We start from the raw sequence: 21,970 nt of genomic DNA on the forward strand, positions 1-21,970 counted from the left end.
ACTGCAATGTTAACCCTCAAACTTTGCATGAAAGTCGTACCTGAATGTTATACAATGTAACAGTTGCCCATTATCACTGGTCAAAGCCAAAGTAGTATCTAAGTTGCACCCATCCAAAGTTGTGTCAAAGTTGCACTTCAAAGTCAGCACAACTTTGGAGTTGTACAAGTGTGAACTGAGCCTTAAAACTCCATTTATACATGTACAACGCCAACTTTGGAGTGCAACTTGACACAACTTTAGATGGGTACAACTTGGTTATGACCAGTGATAATGGACAACTGTTGCACACAAGTTGCATTGTATGACATTCAGATACGACTTTCATGCAACTTGAGGATTAACATTGAAGTCTATGGCACCCAAGTTACATGAAATTCAGACCAAAGTAGTGCATGAGCTACTCTGAAGTTGCTACAACTTCAAGTTGCACATATACCGTATTTTCCGGCGTATAAGACGACTTTTTGCATCTAAAATCATGCCCCAAAAGTCGGGGGTCGTCTTATACACCGGGCACCTGTCTTTCAGACGGCGGCCATCCATTATTCAAAAGCCGCGCCTCCTCTGACTGTTCCGCGATAGGCGGAACACTAATTTTTCCAGCAGAGCCTCTGTTCAGTGTTCCGCCTATCACAGATGCCTTCTCATCCTCGGCCGAGAGGACATCCGTGATAGGCGGAACACTGAACAGAGGCTCTGCTGAGAAAATTAGTGTTCCGCCTATCGCGGAACAGCCGGAGGAGGCGCGGCTTTTGAATAATGGACGCCCGCAGCCTGAGAAACTCTGCAAACAGGAGAAGTTAGGAAGATTGTCGAGGCAGGCATACTGGCACAGTGAGTCAGGCATACTGGCACAGTGAGGCAGGTATACTCGCACAGTGAGGGGTCGTCTTATACAGTGAGTATATCCCAAAACCAGCATTTTAGCTGGAAAATTAGGGGGTCGTCTTATAAGCCCAGTCGTCTTATACGCCGGCAAAAACGGTATATGAATGATTTTGATGTGAAAAACATGATGTCCAAAGCTGCTTAAAAAGTCGCACAAGCGTGAACGGAGCCCAATGAATCTTTCCAACAAGCAGCATCCCTTGCTGCCCCTCTGAGAGAAGCAACATGCCCCATCATCCTGGGCAGGTTGTGTCCTGAGGGCAACACGCACTATCATCCTGGGCAGGTTGTGTCCTGAGGGCAACACGCACTATCATCCTGGGCAGGTTGTGTCCTGAGGGCAACCCGCTCTATCATCCTGGGCAGGTTGTGTCCTGAGGGCCACATCCAGTTATCGATGCCTCCACTGTCAACATGCCTGTCAAAGCCTATCAGCTTCCTCACGGAGGTAGCCGCCAGGTTCAAAGAGGAACGCCGACAGATGTCCCCGTGAAGAACTGCAAGAAGAAGAGAGCCAGAAAAGCTGATCAGTACAGCGGGAAGGCTCAGGTCTGGTGGTGGAGCATTGCCTGGGAGATGTCCAGAAATTCTCCCATCACTCTGCTACCCGGCAAAGTTCTTCCTGCATCAGCACCTGCATAATGCAAACCCCAGGAGCCATGAAACTTTTCCTCACCCCAGGTCAGGATCTGCAGAAATCCCCGCTGTACCGATCTCAGGCTCTCTCCTTCCAGTCACCATGCTTTTCAGAGAGCATTTAACAAGCAGTGAAACGTTATATGGATTGCCTCCTCATGGTTTACCTTAGAACGCTGCAAGGGTCTAATTGAAGCTGCAACGATGGCTCTATTCTATTAAAAAAAAAAAAAAAAAATCTACAGCGCATGTTCGTGTTAAAACCCTGGATAATGTAAATGATCAATAAAAAAATAAGACGGTTATTAACCAATAATTAGGCGACATATTGATACAATGATGGAGTTATCCCATGCACGTTCCACAGATCTTTAGAAACCTGCCAACCCCCCCCAAACAAATTTTCTAACCGTGTATGGCTAGCATAAAGCTGGCTAATGGCCAGAGTCAAGCCCTGTGGACCCCACCCAGCTTAAAGGGGTTGTAAAGGAAACATTTTTTTTCCCCTAAATAGCTTCTTTTACCTTAGTGCAGTCCTCCTTCACTTACCTCATCCTTCCATTTTGCTTTTAAATGTCCTTATTTCTTCCTCACTTCCTGTTCTTCTGTCTGTAAGTACACACCGTAATGCGAGGCTTTCTCCCTGGTGTGGAGAAAGCCTCTTGAGGGGGGAGAGGGGCGAGCAGGAGTGTCAGGACGCCCACTAACACACAGCTCCTTTATCTGCAAAGTAGAGGAGTGTTCTGACTTGCCTGCTCGCCCCCTCAAGAGGCTTTCTCCACACCAGGGAGAAAGCCTCCCATTACTGTGTGGAGTTACAGACAGAAGAACAGGAAGTGAGGATTTCTCAGAAGAAATAAGGACATTTAAAAGCAAAATCAAAAGGATTAGGTAAGTGAAGGAGGACTGCACTAAGGTAAAGGGAGATATTTAGGGGGGGGGGGGGGGGGGAATCCCTTTACAACCCCTTTAACAAAAAAGTCAACTGAAGAAAATGGACTGAAACAGATGGAAAGTTATTGGCTGAAGAGCGACTGCATCCTATGAATTGCGGTCATTGTTCGTGTATTCAGGCAGCTGCAGGAGCACTGGATTTCTGAATACAACTGCCAGCAAGGAGACTCCTCCATCCACACTGTTTAAGGGCAGTGTGCCCCCTCTCAGCTGCATGGATTGTGCCCACTGAATGCAGCGACAGGGATAATTTTTGCTGCAGCATACTTACATCTCCAGCTGCTTCCTTTGCATCCTGGGGGGGGGGGGGGGGTGTTAAACTAGGACTCAACCGCATGGTTTTACTGCCCCCAGAGCTAGTGTAAACAAGGCCTAAGGGATCTGATTTTTTTTTTTTTGTAAATTCACTGATCCTCCAGGAAGTCAATTTACTTTAAAGCAGAACTTTAGCCACTGTTCCTGGACTGCCATTATAGTGCATGCGCAGATGTGCCGGGTCCTGGTGCGGTATACAAAATGTTTAGAGTTGTACCCACAACATGTAGCAAGTAAAAATCTTGGGACACCTTTTTAAAAGTACAACGGTCTGGAATTACCCTCTCTTCCAACTTCCTGTTGCATCTCTGGGATAGGAAGTGAAGGGAAATTCCCTAAATGGCACAGGCCACTGGATCCAAGATCTATTGTTCATGCATTTTAAGTGCAGGGGGGGGGGGGGGACAAACACTACATGCATTGGACTAAATCTTTCATGCATAAAATAAAAATAAATAAACCTGAGAATCCTGCCACAAAAGTCCAAATTCAGGCACTTCCTATTATAGAGTTACAACTCCCTCCCATCTCTACGTGTATTTTATTTTGACACACACCTGCAAGCATCTATGCAAATACACATTATCCAGTCATAGTCCACATTTCTAATTGAGCTTTAGGAAAAATAAAAAAATTCCAGGTACAAATTGGATATTTTATAAAAAGGATAACAATGGTCCAGCTTGCACCAACGATAACTTTGTATACATTGTATCTGGCCTATGCCTCTGGAAGCTGGAAATCACTGAAGTAGACACCACCACTCCAGTTCTGGGCTGACCTGTGCAAATCCACTGACAACAGATCAGGCAAGTATAAAAGGATATTTTTTTTTGGTTTTAAAACACACAAGACTTAACAATCATTAGAGCCGGTGCCTTAACGATCTGGTTCCGGAACCAACTGCGCAGACTCCGTGCATCCGCAGTAAGAGGCCACAGGAATAGCCGAACTCAACAGCTGATCGTCAGCTGTTACTACGGCCATCGCACGCTCGCACACAGTGGGGCGGAGACAGCTCACATACTACACGCCGCATGGGGCGGAAAAAGGGGCGGAGCCAACAAGGGGCTGAGAATCATGTCCTATGCCATGGGTCATCATGTTCAATATCACATCCGCCCCTTCCTGCCCCCTTGCTGTATAGAGCGGCGGTGTGTATTACCAAGCATCGGCGGCGTGCATTATAAGGCATCAGGAGCAAGCGCATCACAGCTGACGACCAGCTGTTCCCGCTCTGAGCTTTCCGTCGGCTCGGATTGCGCCTGCGCACGGAACCATAATCGATAGCAGGAACCAGCTCGGCAGATCACCGGTCCACAGGGGCAGCACGACTTGCCGAGCGACTCGGCAAGGCGATCTGCACACGACTTCAGAGGCATCTTGCAAAATTACTTCTGTATTGAAGTCAATGCAAGTTGCCCTGAAGTCGCCCCAAAGTAGTACAGGAACCCTTTTCTAAGTCGGAGCGACTTGAGTCACTCCTATTAGAACGGTTCCATAGAACAGAACGGATTGCGACTTGTCAGGCGGCTAAGTCGCCCGTGTGAACCGGCTCTTAGGAGATTCTTTCGGCTCCCTTAGGCCTCATGTACACTGCTGCTGCTAAACGGGTATTTAGGAGCAGTTGGGCATTTTTTTTTCAACTGCCCCTGAACTCTCCTGTATGTCATCTTATCAGTACACAGGGTCGTCTACAGTTATTTCTAGGCAGTTCAAAAAGCATTTTTTGAAACAAAAAAAAAATAATATGCATTAAGAAGCTGAGCAAAGAGGCATTTCAAGTGCCAAACTAGGTAACTTTAGCCACGTTTACAGGAGTTTATTTTTTGGCTATTTGAAAAAAAAAAAAAAAAAAAAAAAAAAAAAAAACACGCTTCTAAACTCAAATGCGGCATTTAAACGTGCCAAAACGGTTACCATCTGTCAAGTTAAATCGTTTCGGAGAGGTTGTAAAAACGTCCCGTGAACATGAAGTCAGGTTCCTGTAATAGATGAGGCAACCTCTTGCAGACAGTTGGGTTCATATAATAGAACTGGCGCACTCAGAATCTGGTGCAGCTGCGCATTGGTAGCCAGTTTCTAAATTCAGCTTGTTTAATTAAGTTTTGACAATAGAACCTGGAAGCCAATTGGTTGCTTTGCAGAGCTGCACCAGATCTTGTGCTCTCCCATTTTAGTAAATCATCCCCATTGTGTCAGACCTTTCAGTAGTCAACCCTTCTGGGAGCGTCAGATCCCTGTGCTGTGGTTCCATCCCCTGGACACCACGTCATTGTTAAGCCCTGTAGGGTGGAACCACAGCAGTAGGTGGAGGACAAACACCTCCAACACTCCCAGAGATGTGGAATGCTGATGAGATCGACATTGGTTGCAGCACTGGAATGGATGGAATGTAGAACAAACAAGGTGCAGGGGAGAACCGGCAGGTCCTCTTTAGCAAAATAAATGTCTTACAATTAAAAGATGAATTCCAGGTATGGATATTTTTACATTGGTCCAATGTATATACCAAATGTAACCAAGTATACACACCATACCTGGCCAATGCCCCCGATAGCTGAACATCACTGAAGCAGACACCGCTACTCCAGTGATCTCTACTAGCTTCTGGATCCCAAGCCGAGTGGCTGCCCTGCTGCATTATGAACACAGGTTATCAGCCGCTTGGCATGGGCTCCATTCAGAGTGCGTTGCATTCCCTGAATGAATGCAAAACGTTCAGATTGGACACGGGGCGACTGCTCAGCATGGCACCCAGAAAGTGGAAATCACTGAGTAGCAGCATTTACTTCAGGGATATTCCAGGTATGGCAATATACCTTGCTACGTCAACCCAAGCTGGACCAATGCAACTTATTTAAAATATATCCAAACTTGGAATTCCACTTTAAAGGGGTTGTAAAGGTTCATTTTTTATTTTCTAAATGGGTTCCCTTAAGCTAGTGCATTGTTGGCTCACTAACCTTTTCCTTCTATTTCCCTTCTAAATCCCCCCCCCCCCCTTGTCTGAATTACTTCCTGTTCCTCCTCCGTAAGCTTGCCCCCCATCATCCGAGCCGTTCTGGCTGGGGGTTAGTCAGCGTGCTCGCCCCCCTCCCTTGGGACTACATCCCTGGGGCAGGCACGGTAACTAACCCCCAGCCAGAACGGCTCGGATGATGGGGGCAAGCTTACCGAGGAGGAACAGGAAGTGATAAATTCAGACAAGGGGAGGGGGAACATTTAGAAGGGAAAAATCGAAGGAAAAAAGGTAAGTGAACCAACAATGCACTAGCTTAAAGGAACCTATTTAGAAAATAAAAAACAAACCTTTACAACCCCTTAACCCCTTTAAGGGCAATTTCACACTGCCGCGACTTGAGAGCTCAAAGTTGCATGACAAGTCGCTACCCATTAACTGCAATGGAACCGTTCTAATTGGTGCAATTCAAGTCGCAAAGGCTTAGAAAAGGGTATCTGCACTACTTTGGGGCAACTACATCATGACTTGCATTGACTTCCGTTCATCAAGTTGCAACAAAGTCACGTGGAAGTCACCTGGCACAGTTGCAGCAGTGTGAACCGAGCCTTAAATGTAACTAAAGGCAAAACTTTTGTTTCGTTTTGGTTCAGAGTGGAGAATGATTAGAACACCTATCAGTTTTTTATTGCGGTCTGTGCCCCCCATTAGGGAGATTCTCCATTTGTCCCGTTTACCATCATCATCGAAAGAAAATCCCAACCTTTGGGTTGTCCTCAGAAACGCAAGAGGGGAAACTTTCAATAGGGACACCAATTCTGATGGCCTTGGGCTCCCCAAAGTATTCCCTTAATTTGCAAGGATTTCCCCTCACTTTCACACTGAAGCGGTGCGCTAGCAGGACCGCTCCAAAAGTCCTGCTAGACGCATCTTTGGAGCGGTGTGTTTACCGCTGCTGCCCATTGAAATCAATGTGACAGTGTGGCTATACCGCCCGCAAACCGCTGCGTTAAAACCGCACCGCTAGAGGCTGAATATCACGGAAAAAAATTACGGTATAGCAGCGCTAAAAAAAAAAGTGTCGCTATACCGCCAGCGCACCTCCCGCGCCCAGTGTGAAAGGGGCCTAAGGCTCCATTTACACTTGGACGACTTTAAAGTTGTGCTGACTTTGGATGGGTGAAATTTGGATACAACTGACTGTTGCATTGTATAGCATTTAGGTGTGACTTTCATGCAACTTTTGAGGGTTAATAAGTCTATGGCCCTCAAGTTGCATGAAAGTTGGACCAAAGTGCATGAACTGTATATGAATGGTTAGTATTGGAAAACATGGGGGAACGTCTTGTCCCCTTGCGACTTTGATGCCCAAAGCTGTATGACAAGTCCCACAAGTGTGAATGGACACTTACTCTATCCAAAACGAAAAACAATATTTTGCCTATTGTTCTACTGCGAGTTTAAAGCGGGAGTTCACCCGAAAAACAATTTTTAACATTAGATTGATGCTCATTTTGTCAAGGGGAATCGGGTGTTTTTTTTTTAAATCTAAGCAGTACTTACCGTTTTAGAGATAGATCTTCGCAGCTTCCGGGTATGGTCTTCGGGACTGGGCGTTCTTATTTGATTGACAGGCTTCCGACGGTCGCATACATCGCGTCACGAGTAGCCGAACGTCGGTGCGGCTCTATACGGCGCCTGCGCACCGACGTTCGGCTACTTTCGGAAAATCATGACGCGATGTATGCGACCGTCGGAAGCCAGTTGCAAGCCTGACAATCAAATAGGAACGCCCAGTGCCGCAGCCCATACCCGGAAGCGGCGGAGAAGATCGCTCTCTAAAACGGTAAGTACTGCTTTGATTTAGAAAAAAAAACACCCGATTCTGCTTCACAAAATGAGCCTCAATCTAATGTTAAAAATTAACTTTTTGGGTGAACCTCCACTTTAAATCTACTTCAAATGAGTGCAATTGTTAACAGCCCATTTGGTTCAGCCAAAACATCTATGGGCATATGCCACGATAACTTTACCGGTGGTCGTCCAAGGGTCGGCTTCTGTCCGGCACATCCTGCGCTAGGCCCTTGCGGTGTAGTAAAAAGCATCAACTCGGCCTCACTGAGTCCAGGGTTCGAAGGTCCATCAACAGGAACATCTGGAGTGGATATGATCACAATCTGTTGCTCAGCCACATGAATGGTGCCTGCTTCCCAGAGAGTTCCTAGCTCACCTTCCAAGCAGCCATAGGACACCCCAAAGTCCTGGGACATGATCAGAGGGGTTATTCCCTCAACCTTGCAGTCCATCCAGGTGCCATGTTCTCAACACTAGAAAATCAGTTGCGCCTACATTGGATTCCCAAACTGGAACTCGCTGGGTGAATCAAAGTTTCAGGCTGAATAAACACTTCTGGCAACAGGTGGCCAATTGTAAAAAAAGGAGTTGAGGAACACTTGGGGAGGTAATAAAGAAAAAAAACAGCTTTGGAATCCTTTAAAAACACTAGGACTCAGACTTGGGCCAATAAACGAGCTCCGCTATTCATTAAAAAGTCAGTAAGTCAACCTCAGAGAGCAGGAAAGGGGTGGTTCACTCGTTAAAACGTTCACTTGTTAGTCTGGTAGAGACAATGATGGCCAAAAAAAATGTGCACAGTGCTGTAAAACTCTGTCTGGCTATTAAAATCAGCTATAGGTTCCAGTCCTGTGTGTGCAAGCTGGTGCTGAAATATTCCAAAGTGCAAGGGACCTTTAAATGTACATCAGTCGTGGTATGGATGCAAGGCAAAAAAAAGATGGCAAAACAATGCAATGGGGGCAGATGTCCAAAAACAGGGCAGGGTCAATCAAAAACAATGTGATGGTGCAGCATACATCCAAAAAAAATGCAGCACCAATCCGGGTAGATGCAGCTTATGTCTAAAAATAGTGCATCAATCCAAAACAGTGCAATGGTGCGGCTTATGTCCAAAAAAGATGCAGAATAGTTCAGAAACAATGCAATGAAGCGGCATCAATTCAAAACAATGCAACGGTGCAGCGCCCATCCAAAAACAAAGGTGCAGCATCAATCTGAAACACTGCAGCAGTGAAACATATATCTAAAACAATGTACTGGTGCCAAGTCAATCAAAAAGGGATGCAGAATCAATCTGAAGAGGTGCCAAAAATATAGCCAAAACTATACACTGGTGCAGTATCAAATCAAAAAAGGGATGCAGCATCAATCTGAAACACTGAAGAGGTGCCAAAAATATACACTGGTGCAGTATCAATCAAAAAAGGGATGCAGCGTCAATCTGAAACACTGCAGCCATGCAAAAATAGATCCAAAGGATTGCAGCGTCCGTCCAGAAGGGATGCAGCTTCAAGCCAAAAGGATGCAGCATAGATCTGAAACAATGCAATGGTGCAGTGTCCAAATCTGAAACAATGCAGCGGTGCAATATAAATCCAAAACAATGAATGGGTGCAGAGTCAGTTCAAAGGGGATGCAGCGTTAATCTGAAGTGATGCACTGGCGCAGCAGAAATCCAGAACAATGCAACGTCCTTCCAAAAACAGTGCATCAGTTGAAAGCCACGCAACGGTGCAGGGTCAATCCAAAGCAATGCGACGATGCAACAACAATCCAAAAGGTTGCGCTATGAATCTGAAATGATGCAAACGTGGTGAATGAATCCAAAAATTATGTGGCAATCCAAAACAATGCAACAGCAATCCAAAAATGATGCAATGTAGATCGGATGCAATAACAAAACAAAAAAGTTGCAATGGAGTTCTAAAAGGTGAATCAGTCTTGGTTACAATGTAAAGAGAAAGTGCAGCAGACACCTAAAACTGATGCAGCATGCATATATAAAAAAAAAAACATAGAAAAACGAATTTACACAAAATATAAAGCTGAAACTACTGGTTGATGACAAGTAAAAACCAGTCTGCAGAAAATAGTTTGCAATTATGGGAACAAGGTACATGTCCAAGATTAAACTGTCACTTTGAATAAAGTTGCAATTATTGAAAAAAATAAAGTTTTCAGGGCTGCAGATCTGGAACAGAGGATGGCATGAAAACCTCAATAAACTTGCACGCCAGGTACTCGGGCCGTCCAATAAAAAGGTCAGTCTTCCGTCCGGAGGGGAGATCTGTAAGGGATAAAAGTGCACTGACGGCGGCGGGTTAAATTAGACACCAGCCGGATTTGTTGTGAAAAGTTGCAGCAACTTTAGGCCAGATTCCATTGAGGCTCCTGTGAGATCTCCGGATAAAATAATCAATGAGGGAATCCCTCTCGCTGTCTGTATCACAGAAGACCGGACCGGTAACCGAGCCCCTGCCCCGGGATGGCTATTGTTTTCCTCTCTCCAGCTGATCTCCGGATCCCCCAGCGCTCGCCCATTTACGCGCCAATTCCTTTTTTGCCGCGAAACCTGGAGCTCGCGTCACCGGCGGTTCGCCATTGGTTGACGGGGGATACGAGAGGCGCGCCATTGGCTGAGTGAGCGTTCGAACGAGGAGGGCGCGAAAAGGGGCGCTTTGAGTGGCGCCGGGTTAAGCCAATGGGAGGGCGGAGAGGAGCAAAACAAGGACGGGGATTGGAAAAAATGCGTGGGCGGTGGGCGGAGACTATTTCCTGACAGGAAACAAACTGTGTTTAGGAGAGTGCACACAACAAGAGGGGGATTGAATGGGGAGTGACATATGTGTGCCATGGAGCTGGGTCAGGTCACCCAGGCTGGCAGCTGTGCAGACACAGGCTGGGGAATATTCATCACAATGGCTGCTGAAACGTGGCTGCTACCACAAAGTCATATAAAACATTGAAAAGTAAATGGTGGAATAAAAGGCGAACCATCCTGCTGTACAGAGAGGATATTACACACACAGATAGAAATAATACAGCTGTAATAAAGTTTTATGAATTCAAAATCTATATTGTATATTTATTGCAGTTTCCTGTCGCACACTGACACCGCTTAGCCATTTCCTCACGATTCCAACCGTGTGTATGCTCCATCGCAGTTTTTCAAATGGGAAAACGGACGGAAAAAAAAAGCAGGATATTTTTTTTCCTGTCAGGAAAAAATCCTAGCGGGAAAACCGTTCGTCTGTATGCTTTTCCAATGGAAACAAAAAACATGCATGCTCGAAAACAATTTGACGCATGTTCGAAAGCATAGAACTTCATTTTGTCGGCTCGTCGTAGTCTTTTACATCACCGCGTTCTTGGCAGTCAAAAGTTCACCGGACTTTTGTGTGACTGTGTATGCAAGGCAGGCTTGAGAGGAATTCCGTTGGGAAAACCATCGTTTTTTTTATCTAACGGGAAAACCGGTCGTGTGTACGAGGCATAACAGGTAGGCAACCTAATGGCCAACTAAAAGAGCGCACTTGTGCCACCCAAAGCCTGCCACCAGATGCAGCTTGTCACTTGCTTTGTCGCCTGCCACCCAATGCAGCTTGTCACTTGCCACCATCATCCGCCACCAGATGCAGTGTGCCACTGTCGCCTGCCACCAGATACAGCTTGTCACTTGCTACGTCGCCTGCCACCCGATGCAGCTTGTCACTTGCCACCATCATCCGCCACCAGATGCAGTGTGCCACTGTCGCCTGCCACCAGATGCAGCTTGTCACTTGCTATGTCGCCTGCCACCCGATGCAGCTTGTCACTTGCCACCATCATCCGCCACCATATGCAGTGTGCCACTGTTGCCTGCCACCAGATACAGCTTGTCACTTGCTACGTCGCCTGCCACCCAATGCAGCTTGTCACTTGCCACCATCATCTGCCACCAGATGCAGTGTGCCACTGTCGCCTGCCACCCGATGCAGCTTGTCACTTGCCACCATCATCCACCACCAGATGCAGTGTGCCACTGTCGCCTGCCACCAGATGCAGCTTGTCACTTGCTACGTCGCCTGCCACCCGATGCAGCTTGTCACTTGCCACCATCATCCGCCACCAGATGCAGTGTGCCACTTGCCACCCATAGTCTGCCACTGTCGTCTTCCATTCTGCCACCTGATGCAGCTTGTCACTTGCCACCATCATCCGCCACCAATAAATCCATTAAATCCAGATGCAGTGTGCCACTTGCCACCCATAGTCTGCCATTCTGCCACCTGATGCAGCTTGTCACTTGCCACCATCATCCGCCACCAGATGCAGTGTGCCACTTGCCACCCATAGCCTGCCACCAGATGCAGTGTGCCACCGCCGTCTGCCACCAGATGCAGCATGCCATCATCGCCTGCCACTAGATGCAGCTTGTTACTTGCCAGCGTCACCTACCACCTGATGCAGCTTGTCAACTTGAAACCAGGGAAGCGTATGCCCATGCTCTGAGATGGTGGGTTGACAAGCCCAGAATGCGATAATCAGGTCACCTAAACTGCCATCCCAGAGCATCAGAGTGCATCAAGCCGAAAATGGAGGGAACACTTCACCTGGGACCTTTCTGGCAGCCTGGAGAGCGATGCCAGCAGAAGTTGGAGTATCCCACACACTGCACTTCTGCAACGGGCATATTAGCACTTATATAAAAAAAAAAGCAGGGGTTATTAAGCTGTTTTCACACTGATGCCCAGGTACATCGCAGTGCACCTGAAGCTGTCCTGCGGGTTAGCTGCACTGAGCCTAATGCCTTGTACACACAACCGTTTTTCACAATGTGAAAATTGGACGAGAAAACCAGTCGTGTGTATGCTCCCTAGCATTTTTCTCGACGAAAAAACTGCCCGCAAAAAATTGAAAGCAGCTCTCTTTTTTCTCATCGTGTTTCACGTCAGTCTTTTCTCTCGTCACAAAAAACGGTCGTGTGTATGCTTTTTTGAGGTGAAAAAAATGCACATGCTCAGAATCAAGTATGAGAAGGGAGCGCTCGTTCTGGTAAAACGAATGGAGATAGCACATTCGTCTCGCTGTAATGGACTGAAAAGCACAAAGACTGAAAAGCGCAAATCGTCTCTCACCAAACTTTTACTAATACGAGGATCAGCAAAAGCAGCCCAAAGGGTGGCGCCATTTGAAAGGAGCTTCCCCTTTATAGTCCCGTCGCATATGTTGTACGTCACCGCCCTTTTTTTGCATGAACGTGTGTATGCAAGTCAGGCTGGAGAGGAATCACGCTGTGAAAAACAACGTTTTTTTGAACGACAAGACAAACTATGGTGTGTACGCGGCAATAGACTTCTATTATATTCTGCAGGTCTGGGGCGCTTTATGATAGCAGATATGCTTCTGCTGTGGACTCCCACAGAGCCTTCTACTTTTTGGGTCCCTCGCCACCACTCGTGGCGCCTTCCCCCAGAGAAAGCTGCTTTCCCTGGGGGGCACCGCTGCGTGCATGCTCCTGAGCCGCTGCCCTATGTGTCCATAAGACACTTAGGGGTAGATCCACGTACCTGCGCTGCGCCCGGTGCAGATGTGAGATACGCTACGCCGCTGTAACTTACCTGGCTTTGGTTTGAATCCTCAATGAATTTGCGCTGTAAGTTACGGCGGCATAGTTTATCTCTCGTGGCGGATTTAAAATTAGGCGGGTAGGGGGGCGTGTTTCATTTAAATGAAGTGCGTCCCCGCGCCAAACAGCGCATGCGCCGTCCCTAAAATTTCCCGCCGTGCATTGCGCTAAATGACGTCGCAAGGACGTCATTGTTTTCAACGTGAACATAAATGGCGTCCAGCCCCATTCACGGACGATTTACGCAAACGACGTAAAATTTTCAAAATTAGACGCGGGAACGACGGCCATACTTAACATTGAGTACGCCACCAGATAGCAGCTTTAACTATACGCCGGAAAAAGCCGAACGGAAACGACGTAAAAAAATGCGACGGCCGCTCGTACGTTTCGTGGATCGTCGGAAATAGCTAATTTGCATACTCGACGCGGATTACGACGTGAACGCCACCCAGCGGACGCCAAAAAATTGCATCTAAGATCCGACCACGTACAAAGACGTACGCCTGTCGGATCTAACACAGATGCCGTCGGGGGGGCAGCACACAAAAGGTTTTTCATGCAGGGTAAAAAAACCTTGTGCCTTTACAACCACTTTAACCCCTTGCATCCAACAGTAGCGTGCCACAATCACTTGCTTTTTATGCGGTTGCATGGTGGGTGCAAAGCAGCACCATTTGCTTGAACAGTTTACGATTGGTGGGTGCCAGGTGGTATAGTACCTGCCGCAGCATGTGCCTCTGTAGCTCAAGAGGGATCGGCTGGGGGGGAGGCGTAAAACCTCAGCTCAATCTCAGGGTTTTACCATCCCCCAACTGCTGGTAGCCATACAGTGCGGTCAAGGACATGCATGCACCCTCAGCCAGCTCTGTCCACCGAGTTCCTGTTTTTGCCAAAGTCCTGGCATATTTTGTCGTTTTTAATATGTTAAACATTTCTATTTTTAAAAGCAGTTTACAGTATTTCTGGAAGTACTGCAGGAAGGTCCCAGCAACAGGCAGCACAGGACGGCTCACTCACTCGCTCGTTCTACGTCAGGCTGAGCATTGCAAGCAACTGATAAGAGATGGATGACACATCACTATTTACAGAATACATATATACTTTATATTGTCTATATAGAGCAAGGTCATGGAACGCGGGTATTGTGACCTGAAAGTGAAGCCACACGCAGCTCTGTTTTACCACGGCTCACATGGGCAGCATAAAGGAGTCTTGTTATTAGAGAAACATGAAGGCTACCATGGAGGACCTTCTTCTGAAAATGTTAGTTGCCTGACTGTTATGCAAATGCCTTGGCTTTATCCCTTTCCCTCCTACCCCTGGTGTCCCTTAAAATGGCCGGGGGTGGGAAAGATCAGCCGCGTGATTGGCTGCCACGATGGTCACATGGTCAGAAGTTAGGGTTGAAACCTTTTCTTCAAGCCAAACCCGAACACTTTTGCGGCACAGGGCACTTTTTCCCCCCCGTAGTATACACTATAGCAGTGGTGGCTGGTGCACCAAATTTTTTGGGGGGCGCAAACAAACGAAAAATAAAAAAAAACATCAATTGCAGCCTCACTGTGCCCATCAATTGTCGCCACTGTGCCCATGAAACGCAGCCACTGTGCCCAGAAATTGTCACCACTGTGCCAGCAATTGTCGCCACTGTGCCATGCCATCAATTGTCGCCACTGTGCCATCAAACGCAGCCACTGTGCCATACCATCAAACGCAGCCACTGTGCCATGCTATCAAACGCAGCCACTGTGCCATCAATTGTCACCACTGTGCCATCAAACGCAGCCACTGTGCCATGCCATCAAACGCAGCCACTGTGCCATCAATTGTCACCACTGTGCCCATCAATAGTCGCCAGTTTGCCCCCTCAAAAACCGCCAGATTGCCCCCCTGGCACTTACCTTTCTCGGGTCAGTCATCCTCCCTCCGCGCTCCCTCGATGTCTTCTTCTGAGTCCCGCCCTCGATGTCACTTCAGCCAATCAGGTTACCAGTAAACAGACCCAGTGAACCTGATTGGCTGAGATGAGTGTCAGTGTTAACCAGGGAACGCACACCCCCTGCGTTCCCTGGTTAACTATTTGGAAGCCGATTAGAGCCACTTTCAAAAACCAACAAACTAATGTTATTCAGATGGCCGGCGCTCACCAGGGGGGCAGCCATCTGAATAGTGGGCAGCAGCAGCGCCGGCGACAATACATAGAGAATCATGCAATGTATGAATCTCTATGTATTGAAGACTTGAGTGACGGCGCAGGGGAGAGAAGGGGCGGCGCTCCTGCACCCACTATGGACGTACCGCCGCTGCACTATAGAATTATAAAAGACCTGGAACAGTGGGTGTAGCCAAACTGCTCTGGCTGACATCATCACCACCTCCCCTCCTCCACCCCAGAAATGCTGGACTTGCCCCCCAGACAGCGGCCTGCAGCTCCCAGATGGGAACAAAGGCCCAGATTCTCAATGGCGTTACGACGGTGCAACACCATTTGCGCCGTCGTAAGTCCTAATCTGGCCCCGGGTATCTATGCGACTGATTCTTAGAATCAGTTACGCATAGATACCCATTAGATCTGACAGGCGTAAGGCTCTTACGCTGTCAGATCTTAAATGCAATTTTTTTTCCCGCCGCTAGGTGTCGCATCGTCGTTTTCCCCGTCGCTTATGTAAATTAGGTAATTACGCGAGTTTCCCGAACATTACGACGTTTCCATAGCTTAAGCGACGCGTAAAGTTGCCCCTGCTATTATAAGGGGCAACCAATGTTAAGTATGGCCGTCGTTCCCGCGTCAAAATTTAAAAAAATTACGTCGTTTCCGTAAGACGTCCGTGAATGGCGCTGGACGCCATTTACGTTAACGTCTAAGCAAATGACGTCGGGGCGACGTCATTTAGCGCAATGCACGTCGGGTAATTTACCCGACGGAGCATGCGCAGTACGCTCGGCGCGGGAGTGCGCCTAATTTAAATGGTGCCCGCCCCATTTGAATTGGGCGGGCTTGCGCCGAGCGCTTTTACGATACACCGCCGCAAGTTTACTGGTAAGTGTTCTGAGAATCAGGCACTAACGCTGTAAACCTGCGGCGGTGTAATGTAAATCACATACGTTACGCTGCCCAGGAGCAACGTAATTGTATGAGAATCTGGGCCAAAGTTTTGTGCAACTATCTCAGTTACTTGGGGAGCCACACCCAGTCTGAATAATGTGTCTGGTTTTCAGACAGACTGAAACCTGGACACATGATTCAAAACCCAGACTGTCCAGGTGAATCCTGGACAGGTGGCAACCCTATCAGAAGTTGGTCTCATCGGCTTCCAATCGTTAGCAGAGAACGGTCTTTCACAATTTGGTCTTTGTGCTAGGAGCGCACAACGAGCACGCTTTTAGCACAGAAACATCGGCCGTCCAGCAACAAACATGCACATCCTGTAGTAGAACAACCCCCACTTTTAAGCGGTCATAAATTGGTTAATATTACTTCATATTACCTGTTCATATTAAAACGCGGTGTGGGTCCAATAATATTCTTCTGCACTGATTTATACATGTGATGTAACAGTTTGTGTGCCTTATAGATAATTGTAAATGCAGAAAATCAATAAACAAACTTTTTAAAAAAAAAGGCGGTGTGGGAAACCCACGTTTTATATGCGTTTCCTAAACCACATTAAAAATGCACTGTGGTTACTTGTCAATATTAAAGTGGTTGTAGAGGCAGAAGGTTTTTTTTATCTTAAAGCAGAGTTCCACCCTGTATTTCACTCCATCCATCTTCCCATCAACTCTGACCAGCTTCCCTGTCCCTGCTGAAGAAAAGCATCACCACAACATGGTGCTGCCACCACCATGTTTCACGGTGGGGATGGCGTGTTCAGGGTGATGTCCAGGTTTAGTTTTCTGCCACACATAGCACTTTGCTGTTAAAGTGGAGTTCCACTCATAAATATAACATTACATCAGAAGTTTTAAAAAAAATGTCATTAGTCCTTTACGAATTTTTTTTTTTTTTTTTAGATGCCTTCAAAGTGTTGTTGCTAGGCAGAATAGTTAATCTTCCCACTTCCTGCACCTAGGTGCTTAATGCTTCCTAACCTACACCGCACAGACTCCTGGGAATGTAGTGGGTGTAACTTTCCAGGAGTCTGTGCACTCCCCAGTCTCAAAGAATCATGTGACTTGGACAGCACAGGTGCTGAAACCTGATCTGACACTGCTTGTGCAGCACTGAGCATGTGCGAGGTCTGCAAGGCTGAAATCCAGGAAGTCATACAGTCTGGCTTCATGATGCCCACACTTAAGATGGCCCCAGTCAATTTCTATTTTATAAAGTGTCTAAATGCTGTAACAACCTAACAAAACGGACCTTAGTTTACAGACTAACTTTACTAGAATACATTAAGCTTGTGTATTACAGGGGTATTTATATTTAAAAAGTGAAATTGTGGCCGGAACTCCGCTTTAAGCCAAAAAGTTACATTTTGGTCTCATCTGACCAGAGCACCTTCTTCCACATGTTTGCTGTGTCCCCCACATGGCTTCTCGCAAACTGCAAATGGGACTTCTTAGGGCTTTCTTCTTTTCACTCTTCCATAAAGGGCAGATTTTTGGCACGACTAAGGCTGCATTCACACCTGAGCGTCGGTCGTTCGGCGTTTTTTTTCGGTGTTTTTTTCCGGCGTTTTGTCGCGCGTATTCATGTTTATTTGCGCGTTTGCATACAGCGTTGTCCGACGTTTTTGTACTTTGACGTTTTTTATTTTAGCCAATAGGAAAAACTATCATCTTTTCATCACTTCTTGCTATGTTGGTAGATTTTTTTTAATCTTCTGCCTGGGCGACAAGTTCTATTGATTAAAGCGACGAAACGCCCGGAGCAAACGCCCGTTGTCACGCAAGTCGCTTGAATCGAGCGTTTTCATTACTTTCTATGGGAAATGGAAACGCTCAAATACGCCCAAACCGCCCGATACGCGCAACAAAAAAGGGTCCGGAACTTTTTTTTGGCTACAGGCGATGGGCGTCAGGCGCATCAGCGTTCAGATGTGAACCATCCCCATAGACTTTCATGTATTTTGGTCCCTCTGGCGTTTGTGAGCGTCGCGCTACAGGCGACAAAACGCCTAGGTGTGAATGGGCTCTAATAGTTGTCCTGTGGACAGATTCTCCCACCTGAACTGTGGATCTCTGCAGCTCCTCCAGAGTTCCCATGGGCCTCTTGGCTGCTTCTCAGAGGGGGATGGCCATCTCTTGGTAGGTTTGCAGTTGCGCCATACCCTTCCCATTTTCGGATAATGTATTGAACAGTGCTCCATGAGATGTTCAAAGCTTGCAATATTTTTTTTTTTTTTTATATAACCTAACCCTGCTTTAAACTTCTCCACAACAACCCCCCCACGGTGAGGGAATGGCGGAATAACATGGGGGACACTATTAGATTGGAGAAATACATATATCAACATAGAGGGAGTGTGCAAAGATTTGGGCAAGATGGTTGGGGGTTCCGGGTCTGGTCCCGGTTGATCCGATTATGGATCGTTTGCTTGTGTAAGAGCCTGGTCGTAGGTAGGGGAGGGAATATGGCACCCGGGATGATCCCTCACCCCATGGTGATCTTTTGTCCTGTGGCGGGACTCCTGTTTTCTAAAGTATTGGGTAGTATACTTTGGGCGCGTATTCATGCTTATTTGCGCGTTTGCATACAGCGTTGTCCGACGTTTTTGTACTTCGACGTTTTTTATTTTAGCCAATAGGAACAATTATCATCTTTTCATCACTTGTTGCTATGTTGGTAGATTTTTTTAATCTTCTGCATGGGCGACAAGTTCTATTGATTAAAGTGACGAAACGGCCGTAGCAAACGCCCGTTGTCGCGCAAGTCGCTTGAATCGAGCGTTTCCATTACTTTCTATGGGAAATGGAAACGCTCAAATACGCCCAAACCGCACGATACGCGCGACAAAAAAAGGTCCTGGACTTGTTTGAGCTTTGCGCGACAGGCGTTTGGGCGTTCGGCGTTCAGGTGTGAACAGTCACCATAGCAAATAATGTTAATTCATCCCTCTGGCGTTTGTGAGCGTAGCGCTTCAGGCGTAAAAACGCCTAGGTGTGAATGGGGCCTTAGGCTCCATGCACACAGACGCTGATAAACTGCAGTTTATTGGCGTTCCTGAACTCTATGTTAGCCTATGTGCCCGTGCACACATGGGCGTTTTTTTAGTGTTAATGAGCTTTGGAGTTTATTGGCTTTTTTCTGAACGCCCGAAATTTGCATTCAAAGTGCATTTTTTCCGCGGGAAAAAAACGTGAAACGCTCAAAACCGCTGGCCCCAGCGTTTTTTAATCCATTGAAAAAAAAGCTAAAAAACACTGGGGTAGATTCAAAGAGCAATTGCGTCTGCGTAACCATAGTTACGCATCGCAATTGCTTACCTGCGCCGGCGTTACGAATGCTCCCGATTCAGGAACCTCGTTACGCCGACTGCAGCCTAAGAACTGACTGGCATAAGGCTCCTTATGCCCTCATATCGTAGGCTGCATTCTTACGTTGGCCGCTAGGTGGCGTTCCCGTTGTGGTCAGCGTATAGTATGCAAATTGCATACTAACGCCGATTCACAACCCTACGCGAGCCCTGCGTACGCAGTTTACGTAGTTTGCGTACGTCGGGTTTCGCGTAAGGCTGCTCCAGCTAATAGCAGGGGCAGCCAATGTTACGTATACCCGTCGTTTAAGTTTACATTTTACGTCGTTTGCGTAAGTGAATCGTGAATGGCGCTGGACGCCATTCACGTTCACTTTGAAGCAAATGACGTCCTTGCGACGTCATTTACCGCAATGCACGTCGGGAAAGTTTCCCGACGGAGCATGCACGGGAACGCGCCTAATTTAAATAATCCACGCCCCCTACGGGATCATTTAAATTGCGCGCGCTTACGCCGGGCATTTTGCCGGAGCGCCCACGCAATTTACGGAGCTACTGCTCCGTGAATCGAGGGTAGCGCAGATAATTTGCGGGGGCGCAGTGCAAAAACGGTGCCCTGCGCCTACGTAAAAACTGCGCAAATCTTACTGAATCTACCCCATTGAAAGGCTCCCTGCATAGCTACTGGCGTTTTTTTATAGCTTTTTTTTTAGCTTCTGTGTGCATGGAGCCTTTTTAATGTATCGCCAGAACTACATTTCCGGTGTAAACGTACATGGTCAAGTGTCTTTGCCTAGAAGGTGTACTTTTACTGTGTGCAAACAAATGTATGTACTGTACAAATTGTTTTTTGTATGTCTGTTGTTCTTTTAATAAACGTCTATTTGATTTAAAAACAAAACTTCTCCACAACTTTATCCCTGACCTGTCTGGTGTGTTCCTTGACCTTCACGATGCTGTATGTTCATTAACGTTTTCCAACAAACCTCCGAGGGCTTCACAGAACAGCTGTATTGATACTGAGATTAAAGGACACACAGGTGAACTTCATTTACTAATTAGGTGACTTCTGAAGGCAATTGGTTCCACTAGATTTTAGTTAAGGGTGTCAGAGTAAAGGGGGCTGAATACAAATGCACGCCACATAATTTTCCTTCCACTTCACAATTCTGTGCCACTTTGTGTTGGTCTATCACATAAAATACATTTATGTTTTTGGTTGTAACATGACAAAATGTAGAAAATTTCAAGGGGTATGAATACTTTTTCAAGGCACTGTATGTGTTAGGTCATAACCCTTTACGATCACATATTAGCAAGGAATAATAAGAAGGAATTTAATTGGTCTCTTTAGCAAACTACACTTCTATGTTCCATTTTTCTATTTCATTGGCCCGGATTCAAGTAGATTTGCGCATTTTTTACAGAGGCGCAGGGCAACGTTTTTGCCCTGCGCCCCCGCAAATTTACTGCGCTGCCCTTGATTCACGCAGCATTGCAAATGCCCAGCGTAAGCGTGCGCCATTTAAATGATCCCGTAGGGGGCGGGAATCATTTAAATTAGGCGCGTTCCCGCGTAGAGCGCATGCTCCGTCGGGAAACTTTCCCGACGTGCATTGCGGCAAATGACGTCGCAAGGACGTCATTTGCTTCAAAGTGAACGTGAATGGCGTCCAGTGCCATTCACGATTCACTTACGCAAACTACGTAACTTTCAAATTTCGCAACGCGGGAACGACGGGTATACGTAACATTGGCTGCCCCTGCTAATACGCTAAAACCGCCGCACGGAAACAACGTAAATTGCGTACGCAGGGCTCGCGCAACATTGTGAATCGGCGTTCGTATGCAATTTGCATACTATACGCTGAGCACAACGGGAACGCCACCTAGCGGCCATCGCAAGAATGCAGCCTAAGATATGCGGGCATAAGAGCCTTATGCCGCGCATATCTTAGGCTGCAGTCGGCGTAACGAGGTTCCTGAATCAGGAGCATTCGTTACGCCGGGGCAGGTAAGCAATTGCGCTGTGTAACTTATGGTTACACAGGCGCAATTGCTTCTTGAATCCAGGCCATTGTTTTTATCTTTTAACGAGCCCTCCAAGGGTAACTTCACACTGAAACACTGGGTGCGTCGGCGCTAAAGTGGCGCTATTTTTAGCGGCGCTTTACCGTCTTTTTAGCGACGATTTTCGGCCGCTAGTGGGGCAGTTTTATCCCCCGCTAGCAGACAAAAAAGGGGTCAAACCCTCCCGCAAAAACGCCAATTTGCGGCGCTTTGGAGGTGCTGTCCCATTTTGTTTCAATGGGCAGGTGCGGTTTA

General features: G+C 47.0%; 1 protein-coding gene across 1 annotated transcript in view; it reads right to left on the reverse strand.

Moving 5' to 3' along the window:
• Nucleotides 1-10,174, reverse strand: part of E2F1 (E2F transcription factor 1) — a 37,088-nt gene extending 26,914 nt beyond the window's left edge. The window contains exon 1 of the mRNA XM_040330345.1: nt 7,792-10,174. Within this exon, the coding sequence (XP_040186279.1) occupies nt 7,792-8,064 (273 nt within the window). The 5' untranslated portion in view covers nt 8,065-10,174. The remainder of the gene's footprint in view (nt 1-7,791) is intronic.
• Between the last annotated feature and the right edge of the window lie 11,796 nt (nt 10,175-21,970).

The sequence above is a fragment of the Rana temporaria genome, chromosome 12 (genome assembly GCF_905171775.1).
Source record: "Rana temporaria chromosome 12, aRanTem1.1, whole genome shotgun sequence".
Taxonomy (NCBI): Eukaryota; Metazoa; Chordata; class Amphibia; order Anura; family Ranidae; genus Rana; species Rana temporaria.